This window comes from Pieris rapae, chromosome 13, assembly GCF_905147795.1.
Source record: "Pieris rapae chromosome 13, ilPieRapa1.1, whole genome shotgun sequence".
In the NCBI taxonomy this organism is placed as follows: domain Eukaryota; kingdom Metazoa; phylum Arthropoda; class Insecta; order Lepidoptera; family Pieridae; genus Pieris; species Pieris rapae.
In genome coordinates, this window is record NC_059521.1 from 3,074,885 (window position 1) to 3,090,866 (window position 15,982).

At 34.2% G+C, this 15,982-nt stretch overlaps 2 protein-coding genes across 2 annotated transcripts in view; both read left to right on the top strand.

Moving 5' to 3' along the window:
• LOC111003757 (heparan sulfate 2-O-sulfotransferase pipe) overlaps positions 1-15,982 on the top strand; it is a 63,260-nt gene that overhangs the window by 32,640 nt on the left and 14,638 nt on the right. Inside the window, exon 2 of the mRNA XM_022274433.2 lies at positions 4,856-4,992. Coding sequence (XP_022130125.2) covers positions 4,856-4,992 — 137 coding nt within the window. The remainder of the gene's footprint in view (positions 1-4,855; positions 4,993-15,982) is intronic.
• LOC111003756 lies at positions 272-3,639 on the top strand. The gene is made up of 2 exons (XM_022274432.2): positions 272-1,844; positions 2,395-3,639. The coding sequence occupies exons 1-2, from the start codon at positions 401-403 to the stop codon at positions 3,549-3,551; spliced, it is 2,601 nt and encodes an 866-aa protein (XP_022130124.2). The 5' UTR covers positions 272-400; the 3' UTR covers positions 3,552-3,639.

The window sequence follows — 15,982 nt, forward strand, 5'->3', positions numbered from 1 at the left end:
ATTGATTTACCAGTATTGAATGTTTTGAAATGTACAATAATTAGTACATGCGTAGAATGTACTTTCAGTTTAAAATATAAATTAATTACAGGCACGCGCTTTAATATTTTGCAACGTGCGACGTTGCCATTTTTCTCTTTCTCTGACCCGTCATGGCCATCCCGCGGCGCCGACACCGGTGTAATGCATTAGTGCGACAAAGATAGCTGTACGTAGTCAACTCCGTCGCGGTATGTAACCGCTTACCCGTAGTAAACCGATCGAAAGCGTCACAATCGTCGGTCATATTCGTTGAAAACATCGCGATTTTTATTGTATTTACTACGGTAAAAACCGATAATTTATAAGTAATGGTGCGTTATTGTGATAGTAATAATTCAATTCCTATACGTATGTAGAAATGCCGCGGTACGAAAGTGACATTTGGAAACATTATAAACTGTTGAATTTGACAGGCAAGAAAAAACATACCGCATGCCGTTATTGTGATAGAGAATATAAAAACAGTAATCCAACGAGGTGCGCTACACATCTCGTGCAATGTGATAACTGTCCCGAAGATATTAGGGAGACTCTCAAAGGTCAACTTCCGATGTCAGTCAGGGCAAAGATATTTCACCCGAACTATAAGCAGTTCGTGCATCGCAAGGAAGTGCGACAGAATATAAAAACTCGCCATATGGTATGGGAACATTTTAAAAGTATTAAGAAGCCAGGTATGAAAAAACACGCAATTTGCATATATTGCAATTTCGAAGTATTGGAAATTAGCATTTTACGTTTACTCGATCACATAAAGAGATGCGAAAAAATCCCAGAGGAAATAAAAAAAAAGTTTATAGAACTCGATCTGGAGCGATATTTGCCTAACAACTCGTATGACCCTCGAATCGTTATAAAGAAAACTTTCGCGCGACCAAAGGTTTGGGAACATTATAATATATTAGAGCAGACAGGTTACAGAAGGCATGCCTCGTGCAAGTACTGTGGAGTAGAGTACAGATCTTCTAATGCTACTAGATTAGTTGTACACCTGTGCCGGTGTGTGAACTGTCCTGAGAATGTCAAAGAGAAGTTCATGTACGGTTATCATATGAATATTGATCCGCCTAAATCAGAAACCTCTAAAAAATTGTGCAATCGCCCAGCAGTCAACCCCCACTTGAGTCGCCAAAACAGAGCAGCGACAGCTGGGAAACCTGCTAGCGATATCTGGCAATATTTTTCAATAATCAGCGAGGTAGGATACAAAAAGCATGGATCCTGTATTTATTGTAGCAAGGAATATAAGCATTGTAATGCGACGAGGCTGTTAAAACATATCGTGGTGGAATGTGACGAATGTCCAGCAGATGTTAAGAAGAATTACTTGGCTGATGTATCGGATTCAGAAAGTAGTGAAGACGAGGATATCCATACGCCGCCTCCGGAGCCAAATATGCTGGTCACTACCGTTAAAGTTGAAGTTCATAGTGAACACGAAGATGAGGTGATGGCAACATCATGCGCTACTAATAGTGGCATAGATCCTCTTGAGAATATAGGGACAACATATGAAAAAAGTGTAAGAAAACCTCAAACGATTGATACCGATAATGATAAAATAGACAGAGCCCTGGCGAGAGCGATTTTTGCGAGCGACGTTCCTCATGATATTTTGGAAAGCAAGTACTGGAAGAAAGCTATTCATCTTCTGCGACCTAATTACAACATACCATCCGTTAATGATATTAATAGGCTTTTTGATGATGATTGCACAAGATTAAATAACGAAATAGATATTGAGATTGCGAATGCTAGTACAGTATCCATTACGTATTTTATTGAGGAAATTAATGTTAAAGGTAAGTCTTTAGTAAAATTGTTTTAATAGCCTAATCGCCCAATTACGTGTTTGAGTGAATTGGATACTACTGAATTTTTGAATTACTTTGTTGCACACAAACACTAAACTGTACTAAGTGGCATGAATATTACGGTAAATACGTAATAAATAAAAATGAAAAACAAACCAGTGGTGCTACAACTTTTTTAGGTCTAAGCCTCAGAATTCTGTATCTGTTTCATGATCTCTTAATAGAGATCATGCTCATCAGAGCTTAATAGCTAGCCAATCTAATAAGCGTGTAGGTGATCAACCTCCTGAGCCACGCCGTCAACTTTATGCATCTAAGGCAAGCCAGATTCCACACGATGTTTTCCTTCACCTTTCGGACGAATATTAAATGAGTACGTAGACAGATAGTCCATTCGTGCGCAGCCGAGGATCGAACCTACGATCTCGAGGTTGGAGTCACACGTTGACACTTCTAGGCCAACACTCAATAAATACCTACACCTAAACCAGAGATTTTAGTAAAATTGTTTCTAAATTTGATTTATTTTATATTTCAGAGTATTTATTATGTTACGTCGTAATGACACCGAAGCCAGTGTGTTATGAAATAAAATTGATGAAAACAGCCAAGGGTCCAAAAGACTTACAGAATTTGGAAGAAACGACAAGCATTATTAACAAAATTGGCTTTGAAAAAGTCGTTACTTTCATTTATGAAAAACCGTATTACAAGGAAAATTGGAATTTTTTTCCAAATATTCTTCTCACACAATGCTTATACAACACTTTGTATTGTTGGTTCGAAAACCTAATCAGAGGTAGCTCACATATCATTTCAACTCATGATCTCAAAATACATATTAAATTCCTTAAGGAATCAATCCTACCAGTACTAGATAGCCCAGAAGATGACGTGTTTATAAAACTAATCAATTCCCTTAAAATACCAGATGAAGCCTGGAACTGGAAAGAATATTATAATTCATTTAAATTGTTTCTGGATAACAAGGATAGTATTACTACACTCGCGGTTAGGTTCAAGCAATTAGATTACTATAGATCACTATCTATTAGCGAACAATCATGGAATTACCATCTAAGAATCACAGAAACTTTAGAAGCAGTTCACGATGCGTTAGAAGAAGCGCGTTCTGAGAAAACTATCATATCCGACGTACCAGCGATCTTTGCTCAATTAATGGTGAATTTAGAAAAGGATACACAGTATGACTATATTAAATTATCGCTGAAACAGTGCAAAGAGAATTACGTCAAGCCAATACATTTAGCTGCAAATCTCTTGGACCCACGTTACGTTGGTTGCAGTCTTTCGGATAAAGAAATTGGCGATGCAATGTCGTTTCTTTCCGACTTTGCTACAAAACATTCCGATAGTTCAGGTGTTGTAATGAAGAATGTGGCGGAGTTTAAGACTAGAACTGGTTTTTTTGGAAAGATAGACGCTGTATGGAACAGTGTACATTTGGTAGAGCCTCGAGTGTGGTGGCAAAGCTTTTGTTCACATTTGAAAGTGACTCCTGTGGCTGTGAGGCTATTAGGTACGCCGTGTTCCGTACCCGAACATTATAAAATAAATATACCGGAATGGGCAAATGAGCAGGACAAAGAACGGAGAATCAAACTTGAAAAATCACGCTTGAATTATTATTTTAGAAGTAAAGAGCGGACCGATGAAACGCAGGGCATGGACTAATTAATAGCAATTGTTATCTAATTGTCGACGTTAACTTTCTTAGAGAGGTATTAAATATTACTGTAATTAGTCTATTAAATAATACACATTTGAATACAGACTAAATTTTTTTACTGCTTTTTTAATCTTTTTAACTCGCGAGCCCTCTGGCATTGAGAGTGTCCATGGGCGGCGGTATCACTTAACATCAAGTGAGCCTCTTTCCAGTTTGCCCCCTGTTCTATAAATTAATCCAGAACAGCTGTGGTTACTGATCAAGTATTAAGTCGACTTTTAAGACGACTTGCAGCTAATACTACCTATTGTATAGGATTTAAACACTATACTGAAACAAAATAATAATCATGATGATAATGATATTGATTGACATAAACAAACTTGGGTGTAATTGGGCTCGTAATAAATAATTTCTACCTGTTAATGTTTCTTAACCGTTTTGTATTAGATTGTTAGGAATTTGTTAAATTGTGCGCTGATGAACGACACAGGCTAAATACAAAAATAATATATAAAATTCTTGTGTCACGGTGTTTGTAATAAAACGACAAATTGGAGTAAAGCGAAAGTCTATAGACTCGACAGATTTTCGTGAAATTTTGTGTGCATTAGGTTAGGTCTGCGAATTGGTCATCTTTTTCCATCCCCCTAAATGCTATAGTTGGTTGACCCCTAAATTTTATTTTCAATTTTTTTATTTTTTTATCGTACAGAATCTACGATCTTCTAAATCCTCTACGATCAACCCCTATTTTTCATTTGTTAATTAAAAACTTATGACTTGAACTCTGAGTTTTATATTCGCATACATAAAAATTCACAGAGAAAACCTAAAAAGTGTACAGTCTCCGGGGTAGCATAGGAAAATGAACCACGTTGGTATGTAACAAAAAAGGTAGGCTAAGTATGTTCACATTTAGAAGAAACGAAATGCGAGGGAGCAGCTATTCATGTCGCTCTCATAGGTTATTGAATAATTCGTAAGAAAAAAAATCTTTTTGAAGAACACGCACAATTTTTTTTTCTTAAGAATTATTCACCACCAGCTTACTGCTATGCTTTTTACAGATTCAACAACGCTAAGTGTTATTTCTTCTAGACTAGATTAGAAGACTCCCTTAGAGTCACGCAAATTTTATGACCAAAAATATTATTGTACCAATACAATTTCTGAATGCTACCAAAATGCTTAGGTCTCGTCTCAATGAAAAAACATGACTATGAAACCAATTATTAATTAAAGATTCTGGTATGTTTATTTAATACAAGTTGAATCAAAGGTTTAACCGCGAATGTTTTTGTTCCAGAACGAGTGAACTCATAGCGCTCATTGCTGTATCATGCACCTTATTCCTGTTCCTACACACCAGAGAACTGAACACGAAACTGCAGCGTATGCAGCGTCTCAACGATGACGTCACAGCTTTCAATCATCTCACTGACAGTAAGCATACACTACTGGTTATATGTTAACTAATTAAGAGAGGCGCCTATAGACACAGACTTGAACCGTTTAATTACCTAATACTGAAATTGATAATATTATGTACAGTTTCAGCAATTACACGAAATTGTGAAAAAAATATTTTAGTTGGAAAACTAAACAGTTTTGTTTTGGCTTAGAAGTTTAATTTTCTATGATCATTTGCACCAATTGCGGCCGGACTTTCTATTACAATAAGTCTGTGGGAAAAGCAAAAAGGAAGTTTATCATTATATTGAATTATTGGTTTCCGGTATTAAAACAAAATTGGAACGCGGATCGGCCTAGAATTTTCATATTGTTTCTATTTTAATACAGACTATATAAATATATAGACTATTAATAAAATAGGTATAGTATTCGTTTACCATAGAGCAGTATTGGGAGGCTGGAGCGTACCTCTTAAACCTATGGACTTAACCAATGGACTTTTATTTCTATATGTGTACGGTAAAGAAAAATACCGGCTTAGACCTACAAATCCGACGGCGCTTTGTGTGAAGAAAATGATCACGAAACAGAGCTGGGGCCAATACTTGGTTGTAACGCCACCCTATTATAATACTGACCTAACTAGAAACTGTTCTCCAAAAAGCTCCAGATATATAATCAAATACTACTTAGTGGTCTTACGTATGAATTATTTATATATATATATGTATATCACTGTAACGTTTTTCGGTTTGTCGCTTAAACTTCTGTATCTGTGTCGTCATTTGTCAGTCTAGTACGTAAGTACGTGATCAGCCCCCTGTGCCTGACACACGTCGTCGACTTTTTGGGTCAAGCGAATGTTAAATGCTCACATAAAAAGAAAGTCCATTGGTGCGGAGCCGGAGATCGAACCTTCGACTTTAGTGATGACAATCGCAGGCTGCAAACGCCACTAGGCCAACACTGCTTAAAATATTACATACATAAACATGTGTATAATAAACAAAAACGTAAATTTATTCTAGAATTATAACACTAATGTAAAAAATATGTTAAATGTGATCGGTAATTGTATCGGATAAAGTTAGAGTTTAATGATTGTCGTAAAGTATAATGCTATCAGAAATAACGTCGCTCCACTTAGCAAGAAACTATTTGTGAACATGCTCTGGATGCATCTAAATTAGCTTTTATATGCAACTTCGATATAGACTTGAGTCATGCATTTTATATAAACTGTCTGTGCCAAATTCGTTTACATAGTATCAAATATGAACTTTTTCCTTACTATGATTGTATGTATTATTTTTCACTTTCAAATGAAAATAATTTAATTTAAAAAAGGATTAGAATTATTTTAATATTTTTGTAAGTGGCCAGTATTGACAAGGAAAAAAATTAATACCACGTAATCAATAAATAATGGTTCATTTATTACTCAACCTCTCAGCACGTTATTACGAACAACTTAGTTATCCTCTCTTGACGACAACCTCGTGATGTTCCATCATTTTCAAAAAAACTATTATGGAAGTACCACGATTTGTATAAGAGGACTTTTCCCATACAAAAATCCCAAACAAATTGGCGCCAAAACCGAGAACCGAGCAGCCACAGACTAGAGTAAATATTTTTTTATTATAAATGAATTTTCTACTACAAGTAATGTTCATTTAATTACATCAGTAGTGCTGTGCTGTTATTGACCTGAGGTTTTTGGTCTCAGAGGACCATACACGAATCCCAAAGTTATGGTCGCAGTACTGAAAAATGTTTAATAAACTAATTGGGAACTATCACGCCAAAAAAGAAAAAAAGTAAAAGTAAATCGAAATAGACAGTCTCGAAAATGTAAATCAGCTATTGTAATAGGAATTTTCAGATTGAAATTGAAAGATAATACTGGGATAATGCCAGAGGTTCTGCCTTAATCTATGATAATATACATAACCTAGGAAAACTAATTTGCATATGTCTGATGTAACTTAGGTCCATGTAATCATGATCAATAAAGAAAAGGATATGTGCGATTATATAAACTGTTTTCTAAGTTGCTAAACTTGTTATATTATTATCTTAATATTCTGTTTAAAAATTCTGTCATCATCATCATAAATATTTCGTCAAGTATATACGTGTAGATATTTAATTTTTTAAATTGACAACAATATTTATTTCCTATTCAGGTGCTGTTTTTGACACATTTTATATTTTGCTTATGAGAAAATTTCTCAAATTCCGTATACGGTGTACCTACAGTAAAGGAACGCGTGAAATACTACACAAATAACGTTCTGTGTTCACACAGCAACAATAAACTTCGTTTATAATCTGTATTCACGGGCTCAAGACAATATCACTTTTTGACAGGCGAGACCCACTAACGAATTTATGTAGGAATGAGATTAGCTCACGCTTTGTCACGTGACCATTTTCCTGACCTATATTATGACATTGAAGTTCAAGAAGGGCGCTATATCTTCACTCAATCAGAATCTTATCCAATCTGGTAAATAAAGTTCCATTGTTCAAACACACCGCATTTGTGCCGTGCTGTGACTACCGCTAGAGGGCACGTGCGCGCTCATTTTGCGCATTTCCTTACTCGATGATTCCGCACTTACCAATGTATAAATGCTAAATGCCTTGTGGGTATGAATATAGCGCGAAAAAGTACTTTCATCTTTTTATGTGAGCGTTTTTGCGTGCGTTATAGTTACGTATCGTCACAGTAGAATGATAGCCTCGTATGTCAAAAAATCTATTTATACGTATTCTTAGACTCTTATGCCATTTAACTGGTATAATTCAATGAAGACTTATGTTTATAATAAATAAGTTTTACCATCCAAACTATGGACATAAGCACAATAATATTTTAACGAACATTAACGCATTATTTTTTTCGTTTCCTGTAATGGTTGGTTCTCCGCACTTTTAGCATAGGAGTTGTCGAACCAGCTCGGGCTTGGCTTTTCATCTTTGAAACCAGAAATACCTTGGTACAAAATTGAAATTTGATTCTTTCAATTATATATTTTTTTGACAAATTAAAGTAACCATGCAAACGAAATTCTAAATGGTATACCATAACCTAACTCTCTAGAAAGTCTCGATTACTAACTGTATAAGATTTGGGATAATAGCTAACCATAGAGCAATGATTTCACGGCAAACGAGATTGCCTATCGATACTTCGAAAGCATAGAAACTTTCTAAGCAGAGAGCTTTTCCATACAACTATTTATTAATAATTATATTAGATTATTTGTAGTGTATGATATTTATTTTGTTGAATTAAATTTTTGTATTCAAAATTCAAAAATAATTTATTCTTATGAACATAATTACACTTATGAACGTCAAAAAAAGATATAAACATTAAATGCTTCTAATTTTACATTTACTGCCAGTTCTCAAATCAAGGGTGTAGAACGGAAGAGAAGAACTGGCAATAAACTGCCACAGAGTTTTAATTCACACAGTAGGTATTGCAGTCCAGAGACTTTTATTAGTGTTTTAATTTCAAGTAATAACTTACCGTCTAAGATAAACCACCACCAATTAAGTACCTTGTTATAACAAAATCTGTTCTTCCTTGTTCCCATTGTCTACGGGTCATTGACCGAACCTGTCGTAGTCCAGTCGTGACTCCTTTATGGGCCTTAGGACATTTACTAAGACTTAGGGCCTGTTTCACAATGTCTGGATAAGTTCAAAATAAGCTATTTATTACGTATTGGTAGGATAAACAGTATTTTTGCGTTTCACGTTTCATTATTCGGAACTTTTAACTTTCGAATAATTTATGAGTTGCAAAGCTATTTGGTACTTTATCCATACATTGTGAAACAGGCCCTTAGAGTATACGTTTTACCGTCTCAGTTGAAAATAATTTAACAATCGGCAAATAAATCGTTTTCGGAATTAATTCTATCATTTTCCGATTAATTTAAAATTTACAATAATTTTTTTAATCCAACTTCTTTAACCACATATCGCCCGCGTTTATTGAGAACTGCTGAAATTAATTTCTTAATATAAATTAAAATCACCAAATATGTAAAATAGACTTTACTAGAAGTACAATAAGTAGATAATAAACATAATACACCCGCCGACAATGTGCAACGGTGCTAATATTGATAAAAAATATATTTATGACCCTGAATATACGTATAGTACGTACAGGGTTTTTCGTCGTGAAAATTGTATTCAATTTTTTTTTAATTTTCCTATCAAGCTCTTATTAGCATAGAGTCTTATTAAACGTAATCTTTTTCTTGAGAAAGGCTGTTCCATAGAGTCAGGAACTCTGAAGTCACGAGTCTTAAATGTCATTACCGCGCCCTAGAATTTCTAAGTACAGTCATGCGATGCCAGGATGTTGCCATTAAATCTTACCCCAAAATTACAAAGACATTAAGTTCTCAGAAATTAATAATTTTTACAGTACAATTCAACAAATAGTTTAATATTTTTTTTATTTGAGGTTGTTAACTGAACACTGTATTGTACGTATTTAAAATTGTGAATAAATTATAATTGAAATTTTATTAGGTAAATTCTATTTTAAAAGAGTAAGTGTGGAGTTTCTTGCCCATCCTTCTCCATACGACCTTATTAAAGGGGCAACTAGAATTATCTTAATATTTTATTTAACGTTTACAAGTGCCATTTTAGGTGGTCTGGAATAAATGATTTGATTTGATATTGTTTTCTAATGTGAAGACAGTCGTTCAACTAATACGCTGCAAGCTAGAAAAAATATATTCACATAAAAGAATTTAGTTTTTGCTCAAAGCTAACATAGCTTGGTAAATATGGGATGGGATGCAATGGGGGCTAGTAATGGATCTAGTTTAGTGTACTTCTCCCTCACAGGTCGGCAACGCACCCACTCAAAATGCTTATCATGCTGTGATGTTTACGCTTTTGCGAGTCCCGTAGGCACATTTGCTCCCTATATTTAAAAAAAAAGAGGATAAATTTAGGGTTTGCACTTACCAAAAAAATTGTCGATTTCAAATATCGCTAAATTCCTATAGTCTCTTCAATGCTACTTTAAGTAACATAAATCTGAATATCCCATAAATAAAATTACTCTGACATTATGTCCCTCACTGAATAGGATTGCCGAAAATCACAAATTATTTATTATTGTAACATAGACAATCTTATATAGGTAAACATGACAACAACTTTGATGTTGTAGAAACTTTTTTCAGAAGTAAGTCTATTAAGCTAGATAAATCATCGTGCTATAAATGCCAACTCATTAGAAGCTTATATCCAACTTAATTGAAGCTTAAAAAACTTGTGTCAACATCCTGACTTGCTGTGTCGGTCCCTCTTCTGAGAAATTATATGATACGTTATATAACACGCACTGCTTTATTTTAATTGTGTTAATATGAATTGTATACAGCTAACTTTTTTTTTTGTGGGGACATGACCCTCCCGCGGCATTGATCGCGGCGTGAAGGGTGATGTGGGACTCGCCACTGTGCATACCCACTAAAACCCCACGGCGCCACCAACAATCGCCCGAGGCAGGACACGGTAACATCTTAGCCTTGTCCGCATCAGCCGTTAAAACACACGGTCCTCTGCGGCCACGAATGATGTCGACCTTGACTCAGCAAAGGCCATTCGCATCGGCCAATTCGCCCTGTTTAATGAAGCTGGGGGAGGCCGGGTGCAATGCTTGCAGGGACACGTCAGCATCCCTTCTTTTAGCATGAAGCGCATGAATCTCTGTTCCCCCGCTGAAGCGACTGCGGACACACGGAGTTCCACAGTGCAAAGGCGAAGCTGTGGTCTCTTACGGAGGCGCGGATGGGTTGCGGAATCGACTTCCCTGGCCTTCTCCGCCTCTTCTTTATGACGCATGAAGCCTTCGCAGAATCTTTTGAGGATTTCCCACCTGCCGTTACTGTTCGAGCTTGTAATTGCTACTCTCACAATGTTATCGAGAGTAGCGTCCTCGCCCTCGCCCTCTTTTCCACCTCCCATGCTAGGCGTATATAGCTTGACTAGGATAACTATTTCAGACCAACCATCTGTATAGTTAATGCTTTTATCGTTTATTTTCGTTATAATTATTAACTAATGAACACTTTTGTATTTTTCTATGTAATGTCACACTTACATGAAAATAAGGGTAATTAATTTTTACTTTTATTAAAATATGACAGAAATATTTTTCACGTATATAATACTCTGATCTAGTTTTTATTGATTATTATTGTAAATTCTATTATTATGATTAATCAATTATTATACCCATAAATGGTAAGCGGAGATGTGAATAAAATTAAATATATATCACACAAAACTCGGCGATTAAAAAGTGTGGCGGAAAGTTTCTTGCCAGTTCTTCCTGTCCGCTCTACACCGTTGACACGTATAAAACTTATGAAACACTATTTATTCGACTGAACTCAGATGTCAGAGCTCTACTTGCTGACACCACACTTGAGGCGATCCAGTTAAATTGTCAAATCAACAGTTAAATTGCTTAATTTACCCGCCGCCCTAACCATAAAGCTTTTCTCGTATGTATATATAATAGGTGCACATTTTAGCGTCCTACTATTTATATGTCCTATATACACGGGGACAAACCTTACTTAGTAACTTAGAACAGTCAACTGTACGTGTAGCTAAATCTATTAAATATCTGCTATCTCTTTCTGACTGATAGAGGAAGTATGCGGAAATGTTTGCATTTCGTTAACTCGTCATAAACAAATGAATTGTCAAAAAAACCAATCGCAGTCCGTACGTTCGGTACCGGAACCGTTGCAAGTTGTTCTGCTACAAAAACTGCAAGCACACTAAGAATGTACAAATTGAAATGGTTTTTACATTGTCCCTAGGTATCTCGCGGTTCCCATATACGGGCCTGCGATGTTATGTTAATATACTGGTCGAACTACTGATGCGTACACGCTGACAGCAAAAAATAATCCTTTTATTAAAACTCCAAGTGTTATTGAGTGTTCTCAAGTAAAAAGTGTCTATTTCTAAATATATTGCATAAAATATATTTTATAGTCTCACTTATCACATTGTTAAGTTCATAATAATGATGTATAAAGGATCTTGATTCATATAAACAAATAAACACTTATAAAATAAAAATATAGGCTTAGTTAAATAAATTAAATCACAATTAGTTAAATGTATTAAATACTTTTTGTTTGTTTATTCCCTTTTATAAATCTGTTTGTTGTAAAATGTATCATGTATTCCATCTTTGGCTATATTCTCAGTGTATTTGTTTGTAATTATATATAATTTATGTTAGCTGTAGGAGTACTAAATAAATAAATAAATATATATAATTATTATAATCCTGAGATTTATTCGTAAGTCTTTGCAGGATTGCTATGGTTTCCTATTTTTCAAGGTTCAAATTTAATGACGTGGAACAAGTGATACCTTGATGATCTTATGTTGCAACATAACTTTTTTTTAATACAGTGAATCATTTATTACAGTTAAATGGTAAATAATCAAAAACAAAGCATGAAGAACGATTTTGAATTTTTAAATAACATACGCGAAAACATAAATACAATAAACTTTTGAAAAATCTGTTTTTATTGCACCAAAAAAATAATGAAGACATTCGGGGCGTGGTTCTAAACGGTTATATTTTTCGGCTCGCGTTCCCAAATTGTTATCATTAACTAACGAATGTTCATCATTAGGATGTATCACGCAAGCGAAATAATGAATAGAATATTTTAAGTAAATTATATATGCGTGACAGGCTTATTAATATCATTACACCCGCTATATTTTGTCTGACCCTTCGTCAGGTATTTATTCATAAAATACACACAGTTTCATGTTAGTATTGAATAATCAAAATTCCTTAAAAGTAAATATATATATATGTACAGTACTAATATCATAATTATGTATGTTAACTTTCCATCAATCGCCAAAATAATATTTATTTGCCAAAATTGTCTGTGGATAAAAATTATGTAGCAGACGCAGTATTTTTTTTTTTCAAATAATATTAGCCACACGCTTATTAATAATACCGAATCTAGTTAGTGTTTGGATTTTACAACATAGGAAATTGGTTCCATGAAGCCGAGATTAACAACCAATAGATAGCGTCAGAAATCTGTTAATCCTCTAAAATCTTATATTCTGTTTAATGTGTGCCAAATTTGGTTTTCGTTTTAGATTTTAGTAAAGAACACGTATAAAAATAATTTTAAAAATGTATATTTATAACATTTAACTACTTACAATTTAAATACACAAAAAGAAACAAAAATTAATACACATGTCAAATAAACCACAGATAATGAACTCTGAGAATTATCTTTACTTCATAGTTTACATGAGACTCTATTGAAGTAACAGCATGCCCATTGTTCATGGCACAGTTTCGAATGCCGGATACTGTAAGAGAACAAATTCTATTCATAATACATAGTGTAATTAGATAATGAATCATATAGCAAATGCGGGGCAAAAATGGTCTGTATTGATGTTTACTATTGTAAGTAAACAGTTGTGTCTCAAGGCGGATTAGTTGAGTTATATGGGTATCTTTGGTCTATGTCTGAAGTCTGATGTGTCTTGGCGACTGGAGTATAAATAATAGAGCATTCTATGATTTCTTAATGCTATATTTATTTCAAACAAAGAACTTGTTCTCTTCATTTCTACAGATTGTTTGTCTATGTACTCTGTGTATAATGTTAGCGGGAATTAGGGTTTTAAGAGATTCTTTGATTTTGGGGGACTCTAAAGGTGAAATTCAGTCAGAAGAGTTAGACTTAGCGTTAAGTCTCGTTCTTAAATTTCACGATAAGTATTATGTGTCCCTTAGTAATTACTAAGCAGTTAATTAACTGCTTAGTAACTATTAAGTGATAAGTGATAGGTACAGCGACTTGTTCACTTTTATTGCGATAATGCAATAATATGTTTATTTCATAAGACTCTTTAGGCACTACTCTAGACGTGTTTTATTTCTCTATATCGTTATAATTATATTAGTTTGATATTGATTTGTGGTGGGATAAATGTAGTAATCTACCATGAACAAGAAATGATTCCATATCAAAACCACGTTATTTCCATGACTGTTAAAATAAATTATATTTATTTTCTCAGCCGCAATACGAAATGAAGATGTAGTTTTTGCGAACTTCCGAATACCTTATTATGTTCGCACTCAATATGTGTTTCGGGTTTTTTATTTGGCCTCGCTTTATTCTAAGTCATCAATCGTAATTTCAGTTGTAACTTGTTGTCCTAATTATAGACAAGGCATTTGTAACGGTTTTACTACACGCAAATAATCTCGTGTAGCAATGAATTGCGCAAATACACCCTTTTGACTTTGAAAGTACTTAAGAGCTTGCGAGACACGGCTAATGACAAAATACATTTTTGACATAATTAGCGCTGTATTTTGACACTGAACCTTGCTGAATACCAGTATTTACCAACGCCCCCACGCCCACCAAGGGCAATTTCATTGTTAAGGGGGTTATTCCAAAATTTATTAAACTTATTCTGAATTTGAATTCCAGCTGTACATTATATGGTTTGACAATTAACTGTGTTGCTTAACTTTCTAGTGATTTCTTCCTAAGCCCTACAATTTAAGTAAGTAATTTTTTAATAATAAAAATTATAAATGTTACATAGGGGGGCAAATATTTTACAATATGTTTCAGTAGAATTTAGGTAGAAGTTTGAAGTGGTCTTCGAACACCTACTACCCTGTAACTTCCAATGGCGACCAGGACACCGTACCTGACGTCTTTGTTCAAGAATTCTATAATTTCTGAATATCCATAGCGCGAAGCATGGTATCGCTAGGAACAGAAACTCACCTGCATCGGCATCGCCGACCGTATTGGCAGTTAGGTATTATTAGAGTATTGGTAGTTACATAGTAACTCTGGTCCTATATTATTACAAAAATATTGTGATGAATGAAACTCTCATGAAATTATTATACATTTAATCAGAACTTTAAAAAAGTAATAATTAAAGAAAAACTAAATATACATAAAGACAGGTTTAGTAATGAATAACTACTCAATCACCTAGTAATTATAGAAACAACATGTAATTATTTTAATCTTAATAATTAATCAAATCGATATCGAAAATATTCTAGCAAAAAAAAATATTTTTGTAAAAATTCAAGCGACAAGCCAAAACTCACGTTTTCCACAGATAAGCCAATATTACAATTAAATAAGACGTCAGTTTTGACTCATGACAAATAATTAAGAATCTATAAAAGTAATTATTTCTTTACAAAGTAAAACACATATATTCACTTGCTAGTAACTGAAGAACTATGTTCGTTAATATTATTTGAAATATTATCGATTATAGAAAGATAATTTTCACGTCCCCACGAGTTCTCGACACACGGAACTAAATCGAGATTTACAACGTGCATTGGAGAAATTTATTGATGGCAACACCGTTATGATACGAACGTTGAGTACCTTCGAAACTCGTGATACATGGATTTGCGATGTCATGGATCGTAAAATTGTGATTGATAACCTCATCTCAACTAGATGACCCAGCGTAATATTATACCTTACTTATAAAGTATGTTGACTTTAATAAAGATTACAATAGAATTTAGTTTTGAATGATGATTCCAAATTCGTAAGAGTCAAATAAGGATTTTGTAAAACGTTCTATATTGCTTCTTGATTCTTTTGCTATAAAGCAGAATATTCGAATAAAAAATCAGTGAGCCACTGCGTCCATAGCATACGAGATGTATGTATGACGCATGTCTTGCTTGTAAATATTTAAGACTCTAACATACGCCGATGACTTTGAGGATTTGACCTCTACTACAAACAATAATTTACTAACGCCATCTAGTCTAACAAAATAGTGAATAGTCTAACAAAACTACGTGAATACGAAACCAATTATTAGCTAAATATAAAAATTTATAAATAAATATTGGTCTAGAAAAAATGGTGGCTGCCAATTA

What these genes read in the sequence shown, in the direction of transcription:
- LOC111003756 (XM_022274432.2), top strand. Translation starts at nt 401, where the DNA reads ATGCCGCGGTACGAAAGTGACATTTGGAAACATTATAAACTGTTGAAT. An exon ending in TGAGGAAATTAATGTTAAAG is followed by an intron (nt 1,845 to 2,394) that starts GTAAGTCTTTAG and finishes TTTATATTTCAG; the next exon opens with AGTATTTATTATGTTACGTC.